The sequence below is a fragment of the Ovis aries genome, chromosome 1 (genome assembly GCF_016772045.2).
Source record: "Ovis aries strain OAR_USU_Benz2616 breed Rambouillet chromosome 1, ARS-UI_Ramb_v3.0, whole genome shotgun sequence".
Lineage (NCBI taxonomy): Eukaryota > Metazoa > Chordata > Mammalia > Artiodactyla > Bovidae > Ovis > Ovis aries.
Window position 1 is genome coordinate 194987193 of NC_056054.1, and position 17611 is coordinate 195004803.

The 17611-nt window shown below is 41.3% G+C and overlaps 1 protein-coding gene across 20 annotated transcripts in view; it reads right to left on the reverse strand.

Moving 5' to 3' along the window:
• The window catches only part of PLAAT1 (phospholipase A and acyltransferase 1), a 66204-nt gene extending 49856 nt beyond the window's left edge, over positions 1-16348 (reverse strand). For 14 of the 20 annotated variants that reach the window (XR_009598036.1, XR_009598037.1, XM_060404688.1 and 11 more), the window contains exons 1-2: positions 7773-7911; positions 2068-2336 (exon numbers count right to left, since the gene is read on the reverse strand). Coding sequence is in view for 18 of the 20 variants with exons in the window: in XM_060404688.1 (XP_060260671.1) it covers positions 2068-2336; positions 7773-7911 (408 nt within the window). In the remaining 2 variants the exon portion in view is untranslated. Of the gene's footprint in view, positions 1-2067; positions 2337-7772; positions 7912-8515; positions 8650-10559; positions 10689-15283; positions 15500-15686; positions 15829-16015 lie in introns of those variants that run through there. The other 6 variants (XM_060404629.1, XM_060404630.1, XM_060404625.1 and 3 more) reach the window with 6 other exon arrangements.
• Positions 16349-17611: the final 1263 nt, after the last annotated feature.

Consider the following 17611-nt stretch of genomic DNA (forward strand, 5'->3'; position numbering starts at 1 on the left):
TACTGAACTGAGCTGGAAATACACAGCCACTTCCCAAGGAAACTGTTCTATGCTCAAGATCCCTGAGCCTTAAAGGGACCCCAGAAACAAATCTAACATTAGCTATTATTAGTACTATTATTGATAGTAATAAAAATAATAATTCAAATGCTGCAGTTTCTGTTAGATCAACAGAATATTACTGAACAGTATCAACAAAGACCTATAAAATTGCTAAAATAAAAAGTAATATCGATGGAAAGTATATCTTTCATTGGGATGAGTAATATTTAATAGAACATGCTAAGAGACTTTAAAAATCTCTTACAATCTATGAAACAACTTTGTTTGATAGATTAAGAAACTGATAAACGTGTCCAAAGTTATCCAGGTTAGAAGTGGTGAAGATGGGGTTCTAGCTCAGATCAGCAGAATTCCAAAGCTCAGATGTGTCTTTAAGGCTGTTACTACACCCATCAGAACCTGCTAGAGAAGAGTTCTCCTAGTTCTTGAAAAATAGTTACTTTTTCACGGATCTTGATCTGGGTATGAAAGGTGAAAAGACTATGAGAGAGTACAGGTAAGAGTCAGAGCAAAAAGAGACCTGTACCATCTTTTGATTTAGCCACATTCTAAAAAATTGCTGAGTACTGTGGATGACTTTATCATTAACAAACTTTATTTCCTAGCTATACCACTACTTTTCAATGCAAAAATGAGCAGATATTTATGTCTGTATCCTCTGTGTTTTGGCTCAGAAACAATTTATTGCTACATGTGTATAGTTCATTAGAGTAATATATTTCTTAGTAAAAATGAATTTCCAATTAAATTATTTCTTAACAAAAATAAATGTATCCTTTCATTATGTTCTATTTTCTATTCTTCCAAGCTTTCGTGAGCAGAGTTATAATTTCAATGCTTAGAATAGACATTTATACAACAGATCCACCATTTCAAGATACTGCTAATTTAATAAACCTTTGGGCTAAAATATCAATGATGCAATTGAATTGGTGGGAAGGTAAGTAGGGAAAGGGTAACTGAATCAAGTTTGCTTTCAGTGAGGAATCTGCTACACTACTGAACAGTGGTGGTAAATAGCAAAACTATAAGCTACCTTAAAAATAAAGTCAATTAATCCACTAAGCAATCATCCAAAAGCTCAATGAATCAAAAGTGAAAGTGAAGTCACTCAGTTGTGTCCGACTCTTTGCAACCCCATGGACTGTAGCCTACTAGGCTTCTCTGTCCATGGGATTTTCCAGGCAAGAATGCTCGAATGGGTTGCCATTTCCTTCTCCAGGAGATCTTCCCAACCCAGGGATTGAACCCGGGTCTCGCTCATTGTAGACAGACACTTTAGCGTTGGATCCACTTAAAAGCACAACATTTCTTTGAAATTAGTGTTGCAAGGAAACTGAAAAGTGAAGTAGCTCAGTCGTGTCCAACTCTTTGCAACCCCAGGGACTGTAGCCTACCAGGCACCTCCCTCCATGAGATTCTCCAGGCAAGAATACTGGAGTGGGTTGCCATTTCCTTCTCCAGGGGATCTTCCCAACCCAGGGATCAAACCCAGGTCTCCTACATTGCAGGCAGACACTTTAATCTCTGAGCCACCAGGGAAAAAGACATCCACAAATCCATGGTATCAGTTAGCCTCTTTCAGTTAATGGAAAAGAATCTCAGTACTAACATCTATGTTTTTGGCAAAGGAAGTCCCACTCAAAAAAGTCAACATTCTTTTCAATATATATAGTTACTGATTTAACTGCTGTATGGTACGGTAATGAAAAAAAAAAAAAAAAACACTGAAGGACAGGGGGCATTAAGACAGACAGAAAGACATGGTCTTGACTCTGCTTCAAGTCCCTTCTAGCCCCAGATTCATGACACAAAATGTTCTCGTCTGATTGGTCATGAACTTTCTGAGTGACCTTGGGTAACTCAATTCCCTTCTTTGTCCTTCAGTGTTCTCATATATTCTTGTTCTTTTCCATTTGCTTGAGGCCTGAAAACTTGATCAAGACTGGGTAGTTATTATCTTCCCAATGTAAGAAATTTTTATTTCTCTTAAAGAAAACTCACCTGCTCTGAAACTCCTTCTCCGTATCGAAGCAAAGTCACAAAATGCTCACAGTTGTTGACAAGTATGTCATATTCCACCTCTTGCCCAATAACAAACTCTGACCGTTGGATAACTTCTTCAACAGGGAGAGGGGGATATGTATCATCATATTTATTGTTTATTCTGTATATGTCTTTTCCAACAACATCCTTCAAAAGCTGCATCTTCACCAGGGCCTTTCTGCTGAATACAGACTTGGCACTTGTAAACGATGTGGAAATGCCATCCTCTATAAGGAGAATTCTGGTTAGCAAAACACAACAATCCAGCCCAGTGAACTCCAATGCCATCCTAACTCATCCTCAAACCAGAAACCACTTAATCTTACTAACCATCAACATTCATTCTCTAATTTACCAATAACATTTATTCGATACTGTAAGAGTGAGAATATAAGAAAACTTTTTGAAAATTTCTATCTCCCCATTGGGCTTCCCTGGTGGCTCAGCAGTAAAGAATCTGCCTGTCGATGCAGGAAACATAAGAGATGAGGGCTCGATCCCTGGGTTGGGAAGATCCCCTGGAGCAGGGCATGGCAACCCACTCCAGTATTCTTGCCTGGGAAATCCATGGACAGAGGAGCCTGGAGGGCTATATAGTCCATGGGGTTGCAAAAGAGTCGGACATGACTGAGCGACTAAACAACATACAGAACAAACTGGGTGTGAAAAATCTACTCATTCTTGAGGTATAAGTTCTCTATCAACTAGTATTATTATTAGGGATCTTGGCATATGTTTCTAACATAGTACAGAGAAGATCACTGCCCCCTTTTTCTATAAAGCCCCTGTTCTTTGGCATTAGAGCCCTTCTAAACTAGTATGCTTGGGCTTAGCAGCAGAGTGTTAAGATTGATGCTCTCCTCTTACAATTAAGCTGCACTTCTTACAGCCACCTCTCTGCTTTTACACTTGTTCTTTTAATCAGGCTTTACTTTGAAATCTGCAGGGGACCCTACACATTTGATAGGGTCAGTTGGGATCAGCTGGAGCCCTGTCTTTGTTTTGCTAATTCCTTCAGCCAAGAAACTAAGTCCTAAAACTAACCCTAATGCAGTAGGCACTATCCACTCTACGTGGGCCTTTGCTGTGCTCCGTCCCCCTGTTACAGTGCCCTGTGCCCCGCCACTCCATCTTACTGCCGCTATTGGTAAGCATTTGCCTAACAGCCCCAAATCTCTGTATCCTGACTTGCCATGGTTGTCATCTGAGACTGGAAAAGTGATTGCTTAGTGTTCAGCTTTAAGGCCAGGCCCTAGGCCCTCTCTATCTGCCCAAGATTGCTAGGCTTGGCCATTGTTCAAGAAAACCATGAGATGAAGGGCTGCTATATAACCAGTGTTTAGACACTTCTCCTTTCAGTAATGACTAAAAGCAAACTTTTTTTCCTACCCCTCTTTTTTTTCACTCCTTTGAACTCCTTTTCGTTGGAGTAGCATTTTCAATACCTTACATAGTCTAAATTCTTACACAGTACAAGTTCACAGAACACGTATATCCTAGTTAGAATTACTCATCAACTAGTTTGAAGCAATCAATTTATTGATGACAGAATCAAAGCTTGGAGAGAGAAACTGGCTTGTGGAACATCACACAAGTAGTTAACAGAAACAGGAATTTAATTTCAGTCAAAGCTCAGTGCTTGAACCATATTAGTATGGAGCTTAAGAGGTGAAAAAAAGGAAACAGCGCAAAAGCCTCATATTGTTTTCTAAATGTGAAAGCTGCAGAGATAATATAAAGAATTTCTTAGTATTAACCACTAGACTCTACAGAATGAATAGCTCTGTATTTTAAATGTCATTTTATTTGCCATTTCCATTTCCAGTATTCCAGAAAAAGTGGCAAATAGCTCAAAATCTCACAAAAATCACTTCATTAAAGGTTCTCAGAAGCTTTCAAGAAAGTAAAACTTCAGCCTGTAAACACTTCTTTTTTAACGCATCTTGAGGGAAAAAAACATTCTAGGCTCTTTGTTATTTGCACACATTTTTCTTAATAGCTTGTACTCATTTCTAAACATGTAGAAAATACAGAAAAATACAGCATAAACATTAAATACAAGTTACCTGCTATCCTGCTAGAAACAACTATCCTTATTATTTTAATGAATTTATATTGTCTTTATCACTTGCAAATACACATGTATGTATTTGCATTAACATGTATGTGTGTATATATGATTTCTTTGCAATCTTGGTACCATATTACACGTTGCATTTTAATCTGTAATTTGCCAATAGTTGTCATACAAGATCATCTTTCATACAATTAAAGATATCTAGAAATGACTTTCAGCTGTTAAAGTGGCCATTGTTTTAGTCTGCTTAGCACCTCATCCTACCACTACTTCTTTCTTTCTAGAAAAGACTCTGTCTAAGCCAGTCATACTGTCCCATTCCTGGACATAGTGATGGTTCAGTAACGGACAGGGGACCCATACCAGACAATCAAGAATCATTCTCCATGATTTTTCTAACTTCAGCAGACAAGGAGTATCTCTCTCCTGTGGGTCACCAGCCTACAAGGATGTGAGCCTAAGGATGCCTAGGGTCATCAGTTCAGCTTCTTAGACACAGCCTGGGAAAATAAATAAAATATATACAAAAAAGAATGCAGATGTGGGACAAAGAGTTTTGATAGTGTTTAAACTTCTAGATCCAGGTATCCCTGAGACCAGCATCATCTTTACCCTTCCTGTAGTTTCCTTCAGTGAAGCAATGAATTTGCCTTTTGTCTAAACTAACTTGATTTATGTTACTTGCAACTAAAAAGTTCTACCAAACACAGAATCATAGTATCTGTGGCTAAATCTTAATTCATTTAACCATTATCTTTTAAATATTATTAATCCATTGTCTAATTTTTTACCCACCATAAAAAATCAAGTTACTTATTTCTTTTCCCTATTTTTTCCCAGTGTCCTTTTTTTAAACCTTTATAAATGAGATAGCAGTGAACACTCTCATACACGAATCCTAAATAAGTTCTCTAAAAATATTTCCCAAGAATAGATTCATAGAGGTAAAATTACAGGGTCAGAGCATGGAAACACTTTAAGACTCTTAACATGCATGCATGCCAAGTCACTTCAGTCATGCCCAATTCTTTGCAATCCCATGGACTGTAGCCCGACAGGCTCCTCTGTCCCTGGACAGGCAAGAAGACTGGAGTGGGTGGCCATGCTCTCTTCTACGGGATATTCCCGACCCAGGGATCAAACCCATGTCTCCTGCAGTTCCTGCATTGTAGGCAGATTCTTTACCACCCAGCCACCAGGGAAGCTCAAGACTCTTAACACATCTTGCTGAATTGTTTTGGGGAATGATTTTATCAACTTTGTTTCTATCAACAATATCCTGTGTTCATTTCATTATACCTTTATCAACACTGATTTTCATTTTTTAAAATTCTGCTAATGTGAGAGGCATAAAACCTATCATTTTATAATTCCTAGATGACTGAAAAGCTGAATGCTTTAAAAATGGGTATTGGAGTTTCATCTTCTACAAACTGTTCACAATCTTTTACTCATTTGTTTGTTGGTATTTGAGTATTCGCTGTTCCCTCAGACAAAGAAACTCTTGCCCCAAATATGTGCTGGGTTTCCTCACCTCTTTCAAGTTTTCTCAAATGTTACTTTCTCGTGAGATTTTCCCGACCAGCTAATTTCAAACTGCAGCAACTACAACTCCCCAGCACTTCCTAACCTGCTTCTATGATTTATTTTCTCCATATCACTTATCTCTAATCTAACATTGCTTTCTGTATTCTGTTCATACTCCCTCTCTCAGGCTCTCTGTCTCCTCTCTCTCTGTCTCTGTCTGTCTCTCTCTCTCTGTGCACTAGAATGTAAGTTCTACTGTAGAGGGACTGGCTTATGTATCCCTAGCATTTGAATAATATTTGGCACATACAATAAAAATCTAAAAATAGATGTTAAGTGATTGAAATAATCTATTTATATTATATATAAAGACACCGACTCTTGTCACATTTGTGGCAAATATCTTCCCCAGTTGATTCAGTTCAGTTCAGTTGAGTCACTCAGTCGTGTCTGACTCTTTGTGACCCCATGAGCTGCAGCACACCAGGCCTCCCTGTCCATCACCAACTCCCGGAGTTCACCCAAACATATGTCCATCGAGTCAATGATGCCATCCAACCATCTCATCCTCTGTTGTCCCCTTCTCCTCCTGCCCTCAATCTTTCCCAGCATCAGGGTCTTCTCAGATGAGTCAGTGCTTCGTAACAGGTGGCCAAAGTATTGGAGTTTCAGCTTCAACATCAGTCCTTCCAATGAACACCCAGGACTGATCTCCTTTAGGATGAACTGGTTGGATCTCCTTGCAGTCCAAGGGACTCTCAAGAGTCTTCTCCAACACCACCGTTCAAAAGCATCAATTCTTCGGTGCTCAGCTTTTTTTATAGTCCAACTCTCACATCCATACATGACCACTAGAAAAACCATGGCCTTGACTAGACAGACTTTTGTTGACAATGTCTCTGCTTTTGAATATGCTGTCTAAGTTGGTCATAACTTTCCTTCCAAGGAGTAAGAGTCTTTTAATTTCATGGCTGCAATCACCATCTGCAGTGATTTTGGAGCCCCCAAAAATAAAGTCTGACACTGTTTCCCCATCTATTTGCCATGAAGTGATGACACTGGATGCCATGATTTCAGTTTTCTGAATGATGAGATTTAGGCCAATTTTTTCACTCTCCTCTTTCACTTTCATCAAGAGGCTCTTTAGTTCTTCACTTTCTGCCATGAGGGTGGTGTCATCTGCATATCTGAGGTTATTCTCCTGGCAATCTTGATTCCAGCTTGTGCTTCTTCCAGCCCAGTGTTTCTCATGACATACTCTGCATATAAGTTAAATAAGCAGGGTGACAATATATAACCTTGACGTACTCCTTTCCCAATTCTGAACCAGTCCATTGTTCCATGTCCTGTTCAGACTACTGCTTCTTGACTTATATAGCATACAGGCTTCTCAGGAGACAGGTAAGGTGGTCTAGTATTACCATTTCTTTAAGAATTTTCCACAGTTTGTTGTGATCCACACAGTCCAAGGCTCTAGTGTAGTCAGTGAAGCAGAAGTAGATGTTTTTCTGGAATTCCCTTGCTTTCTCTATGATCCAATGGATGTTGGCATCTGTACATCTGGAAGTTCTAGGTTCACTTACTGCTAAAGCCTAGCTTGAAGGATTTTGAGCATAATTTTGCTAGCATGTGAAATTAGTGAATTGTATGGTAGTTTGAACACTCTTGGGCATTGCCCTTCCTTGGGATTGGAATGAAAACTTAATTTTTCCAGTCTTGCGGCCATTGCTGAGCTTTCCAAATTTGCTGGCATACTGAGTGCAGCACTTTCACAGCATCATCTTTTAGGATTTGAAAAAGCTCAGCTGGAATCTCTGAGCCACCAGGGAAGTCCTGGAATTCTATCACCTCCACTAGCTTTGTTCGTAATAATGCTTCCTAAGGCCTACTTGACTTCACAGTCCAGGATGTCTGAGAATATCCTTCCAAAAACCTAGAACAGCTGGATTTACCTAGTTTCTACATTGTATTTCTGGTTTATTTTATGATTTTGTTTATGATTACTCCTTGTAGCAAGAAAGCTAAAAAACTCCCAGGAACTTCAGAAAGCAAAACTTACCTAGAGGTGCTATGTTGATAACATACCCATCACCCAAGTACAGTGCCCAATGTTGATAACAAGGACGAAACACTTCAATCAAATCCCCTGGCTGAGGATTGCCAGGATAGCTCAAACTAAAGCAATCATTAAATGCCATCTGCAATGACAGACACCAAGATCTAGCTGATATGAGTTGCCAAAAGAAAATCAGTTCAAGGCTTCTATAGAAATATAATAATACAGACTTTATTGGGATTGCGTTCCTTAGTAAATATTTAGACTCACACCACTGTCCTTTGAATGATTCCAACACAGAATTATGTGTGCACATACAGGCAAGTGGAGAAAGAATTTGTCTGCTATTGCTTAATTTTCTACAGCAATGCTTCTCATACTGATTAACCCCAGGCCTCCTTTGTTATAATAAGCATTTCATAATTCTCTCTTTAAATCCAGAAATTCATGGATAAGGTAATTTACCTATACACAATATTTCAAAAATTAATATGATGTCCTATTTGGAATAGACAGGGGAAATAAATTTGTAATAATATTTGTTTTACTGTGTAAATGCTCAGTTCATGAATACCCAAAAATATAATAAAGCACTTATAATAAACATAAGTCAGGGTTTAGAAGTAGAAGATCAGAGTCTTTCAGCCTTTCATATAGCAACATAGTAAAATCAAAAAGAAGAGATTTGGGTAGACACTAACATTCTGTGCAAAAAAAAAGCAAAAACCTTGAATTGCAAAACTTACTCTGTGTTTTAAGCAGACACAAGTTCCAGGCTCAGATGAGTGTCCAGTCCGATATCCAGATATACTGTAAGACACAGGACCTTTCTTCCTTGTGTCGAACTGTGCTGTGCAGACTTAGGCACACTTGCCTCCACCTGAAACCATATACAATTCCCTGTGTCACTGTCCTTTGAAGTAAAAGTCTTTTGCTTTATCTGAGTCTCCCAGACCTCCCCTGAGTCTCAAGAGGCTGGCTCAAGACTTAATGTTTAGGTGTACGGCATAAACCAACACAACACTGTAAGGCAACTATCCTCCAGCTAAAACTAAATTTAAAATAAGTAAAGAAGTAGTTGGCACATAACAAGCAGTATATATGTCTCAACTGTCTCAATTAAATAGCTAATCTTTGGGACATTCCCCACAAATACTTTTTGTTATAATTTCTATTCAAAGAAAGAGTTAATGAATTTAAAAGAAGAGTTAATGATTAGGAAATGTGAAAAGGTAGAAAAAAGGAATAGCTGTTGAGTGGGGAAACTGGTAACAATTTAGACTATAAATCAGCCACATGGTAGAGTCACCAAACTCCTAGTTCCCTGAAAGATACAGATAAAGATCTCACATTCCTAAATTGTTTTTACAGGTGAAAACTACTGACCTCAGGCATATAGACCCCCAAATGGTTGAAATCACAAGATTAATCATCTTTGAAACTTCACATGGATACCATCCAATATAAGAACTGAGCATAAGCTGATCACACAGCCTGTGAACCCCTCCCTCATCTTGCCTTTAAACACCCTTCTCTGAAAGCCATTGGGGAGTTCAGATCTTTTCAGCATGAACTGTCCATTCTTCTTGCTTGGCACCATGCAATGAATGCTATACTTTCCTTCACCACAACCCAGTCTCAGGAGATTGACTTTGCTGCATGTGAAGCAAGAGGACCCAAATCCAGGTTCAGCAACATACCCACTAAGTATCAGCAAATGCTTCCTGTTACTGTGACAATCACAAACACCCTCCAGATTTCCACCACTCCTCAACTGCCCTGCTTACTGTCTGATTCTTCATTTTTGAATCCTAAAACAGTGCAAAGTAGTTGAGGCAGAAAGGAGACAATTTTGAAGTTTGGGGGGTTCATCATATTAATGTGTATGTCTGATAATTCTCAGTTTGGTTATTTTTTTCCTTTGAAGACAGTATTTTTAAGAAAGAACATGTAAGTCTCTGAGGGGTGATTTTTATGGAACATTACATTTCCTATGTATAGCACTGAAGCAGAATGACTCAGTAAAAGGAAGTTATGTACATTCATTGATAATCAAAAAGGGATTTCATGCTATATCCATGTTGAACATCTAAATGACAACAGAGTATTCCTCGGCATCTCTCACTCTAATGTAGATACTCATTTACAAAATAAACCCCAGTGCCAGAAAGGGAAACTTCCAAATCATCTAAATTATAATTATAATAGCACAGGCAAAGGACTTGGGAATACAGACTATTATTTCCCTGGCACGCAAAAAGTCTTTTTTACAACAATTAATATTGGGAGGGTGTTTTCTCAAGTATTTGTATGCCATCTGTTGAAAAGTTCAATCATCACCCTGTCACAGAAATGAGGCCAAATGCAAGCTGTCCATCTGTTGAAAAACAACTATTAAAACAACTTTATGGAAACCGTTAAGTCTAACCACCCTCTCAAATATGTTTGAGTCTTATTAAAATGGCAGTTCAAAATTTGGCCACATGGGCACTAAAAGGAAAAATAGATACTATACTATGATATAAACAAACACATTTCCCATGAATAGGAAGCAGCAAGCACACACAGCTGCCTGTTAGCATTCAGAGATCTATTCAAGCTTACAATAATAACCACTATTTGAACAGAAAGTACTTTGTAGTATAACATGTTTTTTTTTTCAAGTGCACTATCTCAATTAACCCTAATTAATTTTTTAAAAAATCTACCATGATTTGAGTTTATTATGTTATTATCCCATTTTACAGCTAATATGATAGTAGCAAATGCCAATTTCTGAAAAATACTCACTGAAATCCTTGAATTATAAAACATGGAGGGGAAAAAATAACTGGTCTACGTGTGAGAGATATGATTTCTTGTTTCAGGTCTTCTCCGTGTTACTTCTGTCACGCTGGGACTTATACGCAAAATATAAAACTATGAAACATAAAGAAGAAAAACAGGAGGAAATCCTCAGGCTCCAGGGTAAACAAAGATTTCTTAGACTTGATACCAGAAGTGTGCATATGTGTGCTCAGTCATGTCCAACTCTTTGCGACTCCATGGACTGCAGCCTGCCAGGCTCCCCTGTCCATGGGATTTCCCAGGCAGGAACACTGGAGACAGTTGCCATTTCCTTCTCTGGGGAATCTTCTCGACCCAGAGAGCGAGTCAGCGTCTCTTGTATCTCCTGCATTGGCAGGTGGATTCTTTAGCACTGCTCTACCTGGGAAACTGATACCAAAAGGACTATCCATAAAAGGGAAAACTGACAAATTTGATGTCCTCAAAATGTCAAACTTTTGCAACACAAAAGATCCTGCTAAAATGACAAAAAAGATAAGCTATGGAGCAGAAGAATATTTTTGAAAACCACATACCCAAGAAAGGACCAGTATCAAGAACATAAAAAGAACACTCAAAACTTAACAACTGAAAAGACTACAATTAGAATCTGAGCAAAAGACACAATGACACATTTTGTCAAAGAAGAGACACAGATGTCAAGCAAGCCATGTTACATCACTAGCAATTAAGGAAATTTGGATTAAAACCACGATAGCACTACTTACCTATCACAATAGCTAAAATAAAAAAACAAAGAAACTGTGACCAGAGAAAATTCTGGCAGGGATGTAGAGTTACTGAATCATTCACTCAGTGCTGGTGAAAATATAAAATGTTGCAGTCACTCGAAGCAGTCTAGAAATTCCTTTAAAAACATAACTCATAACTACCGTGTGTGTGCGTAAGTTGCTTCAGTCATGTCTGACTCTTTGCAACCCCTTGGACTGTAGCCTGCCAGGTTCCTCTGTCCATGGGATTCTACAGGCAAGAATACTAGAGTGGGTTGCCAAGTCCTCCCCCAGGGGATCTTCCCCAGGGATGGGACCCATGTCTCCTGCACTGCAGGCAGATTCTTTACTGCTGAGTCACCAAGGAAGCACTTATTACTACCATATGATCCAGCACTTGCACTCCTACATATTTTTTCCAGAGATTGAAGACATCAGACTTATATTTACTCAAAAACCTGTATAAAACCTATACAAAAACCTATTCTAGCATAATAGCCCCAAACTGGTAACATCCCAGATGATCTTCCATGGGTGAACAAGAAACAATTTGTGGCACATCCACAACATGGAACATTACTAAGGAATAAAAAGAACAAACTGCTGATAAAGGCAACAGCATAACCAGGATGAGTCTCCAGAGAACGGTGCTGAGTGAAAAAAGCCAATGACACAACTCGTTATATATATAATTCCATCTATATACAACATCCTTGACATGACCAAATTACAAAAATAGAGAATGAATAGTGGTTGCCAGGGGTTAACGAAATGGTACAAAGGAAGTGGGTGTGGCTATAAAAAGGCAACATATGAGAAACTAGAGGTGGTGGAATAGGCTGCCTCTCCATGTGGTCCATGTCAATAACCTGTGATATTGCAGTGTAGTTTTGCAAGAAGTTGCCACTGGGAAAAAGCAGGCAATGGCACAAAGGATCTCTCTGCATTATTTCTTACAACTGCATGTGAATCTACAGTTACCTCAAAATAAAAATCTTTAACAGAAAAAGAAAATTCACTGTATTTTTTCCCACTGAGCATAGAAGAGGATAAATATGTGGAAATTATACTGAGACAGCTTTTAGCTGTATATGAGGGAAATTCTTCTTACAATGAAGGTGATCTAACAATGACATGGAGGCCCTCATACAGATAGCAGTCCCTGTCACTGAAGATCTTTAAACACAGTCACAGTCAATAAAAAGAAGATTTCCATGGGAGGTGGGGAAGATGGTAGTAGGGTAAGGAGGCCTTCCAAGTTCTCTTTGATCTCCAGTGTTCGTCTCATTCTATTTCCCAGTAACTGTGCAATCCTCAAACCAACCCCACAAAGTAGACATAATTATTTCCCCCGTTTTAAAGATGAGGAAGCTGACATTTACCACAGCTGAGGGACTCACACAAAGTCACACAGTGGGAAAGGGCAGAGCCCACATCTGGACTTGGATTAGCCTACGCCTAGGCCAGCCTCTTCTCCATCCTTAACTGCTTGTCCCCATGTACACTGTATCTCCTCCCTTACCGACCTTTGAGACTGCGTGACATTTGTGACCTGACGATTACCATCACCTTTTTTACAGATGAAGAAACAAGAGACTCATATGATTTAAGTGTCAGAACTAAAGTCACACAGATAGTGACAGAACTATAATTCAGTCCCAAGTCTCTTCTTTTTCCAGACTGCATGCTCCTTCCTTACATCACTGATTAACATCACTAACCAAAGGAACTGCTACAAAACAAAAGTTCATCTTTCCCCTCTCCTCAAATATCCATCAGATAAAGAAGCTGCAAAAGCATACAGAATGTGTATTTCATAAAACAACATCCGAAGGTTTTAAACATTCATACATGGAACCAGTGAGTCATCGGAAGTGGAGCTTTAGGGAACCCCTGCTCTTCTGTAGGGAAGGTGTCAAGATGAGAAGGTTCTAGATGCATTTAGAAGGTTCCCAGACTCATACCTTAGATAAATGTCTAAACTTGTCTGCTTGAATAATTTTATTTTCATGGCCATCCACCCATTTCATTCAAGCCCACGTATGTCATGTTGTGCTTCTGAAACACAGTAATTCAGAACCAATTAAAGACACATTTTTAAGTCCTCTGCTGAAAGCTGTGTGTGTCACCTTTAAGGTAAAAATACTTCATTTTAACAGTTCATCTGCACAGAATTGTTTGACTAGTTTATAATAAAGAGTGACAAGAAAGTAAGTCCGTAATCTTTATGCAAGAAATTTCCTCTTTCAACTGCCAAAACAAGCTGCCCTGTTTATAGCTCCCTGTTGGTCCCCGGGGATACATCCAAAGAAATTACAGCCCCCTGCACAGAGAGGGACAGGCTGATTAACTGCTGCTCATGTCCATGGAAGCCACCTGTGCTACAAGAATACTAAGAGCACTTTTTCACAAACTACTCCCAAGGACGCTATCGGCAGTCTGAAACATGATCACAGGCTATCCTTACAGTCCAAAAGTCTTCCAATTCAATTTGGACCCTTTCCCACTCCAGCAGCACATTTCATCCATAGCCCTGCCACATTGAGATGGTTTCACAAATCTCCCTGTTCCCAGATTGGCTACTTCACAAACTCTCAGAGCTGCAAGGGTCCTTGGTCCAACATCCTCTCCCTACAGCTGAGGGTTCCACGTCCCAGTCTTATGAAGCTTCCTCAGCCACTGCCCAATCATTCCTTGCCTGGAACCCCTCCATGGATCCTCATGTTGAGTCTGCATTGCATCCCGTCTGTAATCTTGGGACTCCTTATTCATCCCTATGTTCTAAGCAAACCAGACCATTATTCCTCACTCTCACCTGGAGTTACTTTGCTAATAACGAAATTTCTTCTTGGCATTTGCTGATCATTTCCAAATGACCCACTCTTAAAGGTCCAGATCAGATACCACCTCCTCCCCAGGGTCTTCCTCCACTCAGCCAGAACTGCCTGTGTGCTTCCAAATTACCACTGCTCCTTTCTCTAACACCCACTATGTTTCCTACACCTGCATCACTTACTGGTGTCTAGGGAATTTCCTGCTCCATGGAGACACCGGTTCCTGTTCATCTCTAAACCTTCAGTTTGCTGCAGAGCTTATCTGGCACAAATAACTGCCCAGAATGTTTAATAAATGAAGGAATGAGGATCCCAAGCTCAGGGAGAAGAGAATGGCTGGGCTTTTCCAGCACATAAATTATACTAACAGTCCTGAATGGTGATATCACCATTGTTTGAGCCATTGCCTTCTCCAATAATAATAAAGGTTTATATTATAACTCATTTCCATGAGGATCTGATGCTGGAAAAGACTGAGGCAGGAGGGACAAGGGGACAACAGAGGATGAGATGGTCTGATGGCATCACCAATTCAATGGACATGAGTTTGAGCAAGCTCTGGGAGATGGTGAAGGACAGGGAAGCCTGGCATACATGGGGTTGCAAAGAGTCTGAGCGACTGAACAACAGCAACAGTGATAAAGAACTCGCCTGCCAATGCAGGAGACATAAAGTGATGCGGGTTCCATCCCTGGGTCGGGAAGATCCCCTGAAGGAGGGCATGGCAACCCATTCCAGTGTTCTTGCCTGGAGAACCCCTTGGACAGAGGAGCCTGGCAGGCTCGAGTCCATAGTGCCGCAAACAGTCGATACAACTGAAGCGACTTACCACCCCCCTGCGCACCCCACGACCACCACCACCACCACCCCCACCTCACACACACACAAGGGATAGAGGCCTTGGTAAGCAAGACCAGGTATCCAGTCCCTATTCTGTCATTTGATAGCTGTGTGATTTAGGAAAGCGAGTCTCTCTTTCCCTGTGGCCTCTTAAAAAAAAAAAAAAAAAAAGATGTGGGAGAAATTACACGCTCTCCACTGGTTCTTGGGGCTCTCGCCTGACAATAGGTTCAGCAAGGCTGTCTGCGGGCCTAGCCGTCTTCCCTCCCCACCCCTAAGACACCTCACTCTGACGCCGGCTTGGTGTCCCCTGCAGGGGCAGCGGCGAGGGTCCTGGGGTCGCGCCGGCCTCACGGCTGCCGCCCCTCCCGCTAACGGCCGGGGCTCCACTCCATCTGGGGGGAGGGAGGTCAAGGCGGCAGTGGCCGTCCACCGGTAACCAGGGCGGCCTCCAGCGCCAACTCCACCCTGCCGCGCGGAGACCTCCCGGCGCCCCGACGCCGACGCGCTCGCACGCTCGCCGCTCCTGCCGCCCGCCCAGCCGGCCGGCCCCGCGCCGCCGCCGGAGTACCCTCCGCTCGCTCGCCCCCGACTGCGCACACGTCTCTGTCGCCCCCGACGCCGCACTGCTGGGAGCCCCCGCGGGACACCTGTCCCCCCGACCCCGCACAGGCGCACACACAAACCCTACAGCCGAGGCGCAGCCCCAGCGCGGGAACCAAGGACCCGCGCCCCGCCACTGGGACGTCCTGGCTGGTCAAGGCGCGAAGGTGGTGCAGTTAACTTGTCTTGTTGAGCCCAGCAGTGTTATAAGCATGAATACACACTGCATCCGCTCGAAGTGCGCCCCCTCCTAGCTCTATACAGACTCTCGGAGTCAGCAGAAAGGGTCCCGGTCCCTGTGCCCCAAGAGAGCACCTCAGTCTAAGCTAGGGAGTGGGGGGAGGATAATGGGGAAAGGAGAAGGGAAGAAGCAGTGACTTTAAAAAACCTTCCTCCTTCCCCCCACACATACCTACAGAACATGGTGTATTCTGTGAGCCCGATCCAGCGCCCAGGACTGTGGGGACACGCGTGGACCCCCCCACCCACTTTGGCCTTCTCCCTGTCGCCACCCTGCCCCCCAAGATCAACTTCAGAAGTGGGCGGAGTGGGGAACGGAGGAAGGAAGGGTGCACAGGTACCCGTCTCTTCCAGTGGGAAATTTACCTGGCTCCGGATGCGGCCTTCCTTAAAGACCAGGCTCTCCGAGGCAGCCAATTCCCCTCCCCCACAGCCCTGCCCTGCCCCCAGCAAGGGTCTGCTTCTATTTAGAGGAGCAGAGCAGGTCTCTTATTCAGTGTGACCTGGGTGCACGTGACAGGGCAGCCCCTATCTGACTCTCTTTCAGGCCATAGGCCAACAGAGGCCTCCAGGAATAAAGCCATGAAAGTTTAAAAATAAAGCTGGGCGTGAAGGGTATCCATTTTCTCCTTGCTAAAAATGGGAGGCCAGGAAAACAAACCAGCTAAGTAAGGAAGGCCCACAGACTGCTAAGTGAACCTTCTGGAGCACAGCACAAGGACTTGCCTTCAAACAAGTCGTCCTAACCTAGATTTTACTCTGATATAAGTGGTCTCTCAGCTAAAAGAAAGGATTTTTCCCTACTGATTCAAAGGCTGAACTAGCTCTCTAATTTTATGTTGTTATGTCCCAATGGAATAAGAAGTACCTAAAGATGCAGCCGCCTTTATAAAGGAACCAGGTTCTGTGGTGAAGGTTAAGGGTGAATCTGTAGGTTTTGAAATCGAGGTCTGGCTTTGACATCTTTGGAAATTAATCAGTAGACATTGAAAGTACGTGGACTCTAGATATATTTTTTGATAAAGTAGAAACTTGAACACTTGAGAGTGTAGCTTTATTTTCATGAGTTAATATTTTTCCTGCATGTTCCCTATTTAGTGTACTTTTAGAGTTATACACAGAATTAGACATACCTTTCAGTGTTCTTTTAATATGTCAAAAAGAAATCCATAAACATGCATTTGCTTTATGTTCCCCAACTATTTCAATTGAGTCATCAACCACCGAAGGCTGTGGTTCATGATTTTATGCAGGAGAGTTATTGTGAGCATTTATAAAGCCATCCTGCTTATGAGCTAAATTTATTATGTTTGCCAGGTTAATCTGTTTTCTCTAATCGGACACTTAATCATCCGCTCTCCTCCCTGCATTATAGATTCATGAATGTGAACCAAGGAGGGTTGCTCAGTCAGAACAAAATGATAAATTGTCTTTTCATTTTTTGGGGGTATTTGTGATTAAATGCATCATGATAGAATTAAAATGAAATAAATCTTGTAATTTTACTTCTAGATCCCTGCCAGGTATAGATAAAATGCATTCGGTTAAGAGTAAATTCAATTTGATGTCTGAATGGAATTTGTAGGAGAAACAGAGAAAGCTTTGTTGTTCAAGAGAACTCTTGAGTTCTCTCTTCCTTTCTACAGATTGAAGAGATACTTAATCACTCCTCAGTGGTACTCTATGGATGAACAGTACAGAATTAAAATTTCCATCCAGAAAGAATGAGGAATTAGCGTAGGGTAGTGATAGCCAGTTTGCCTGAATC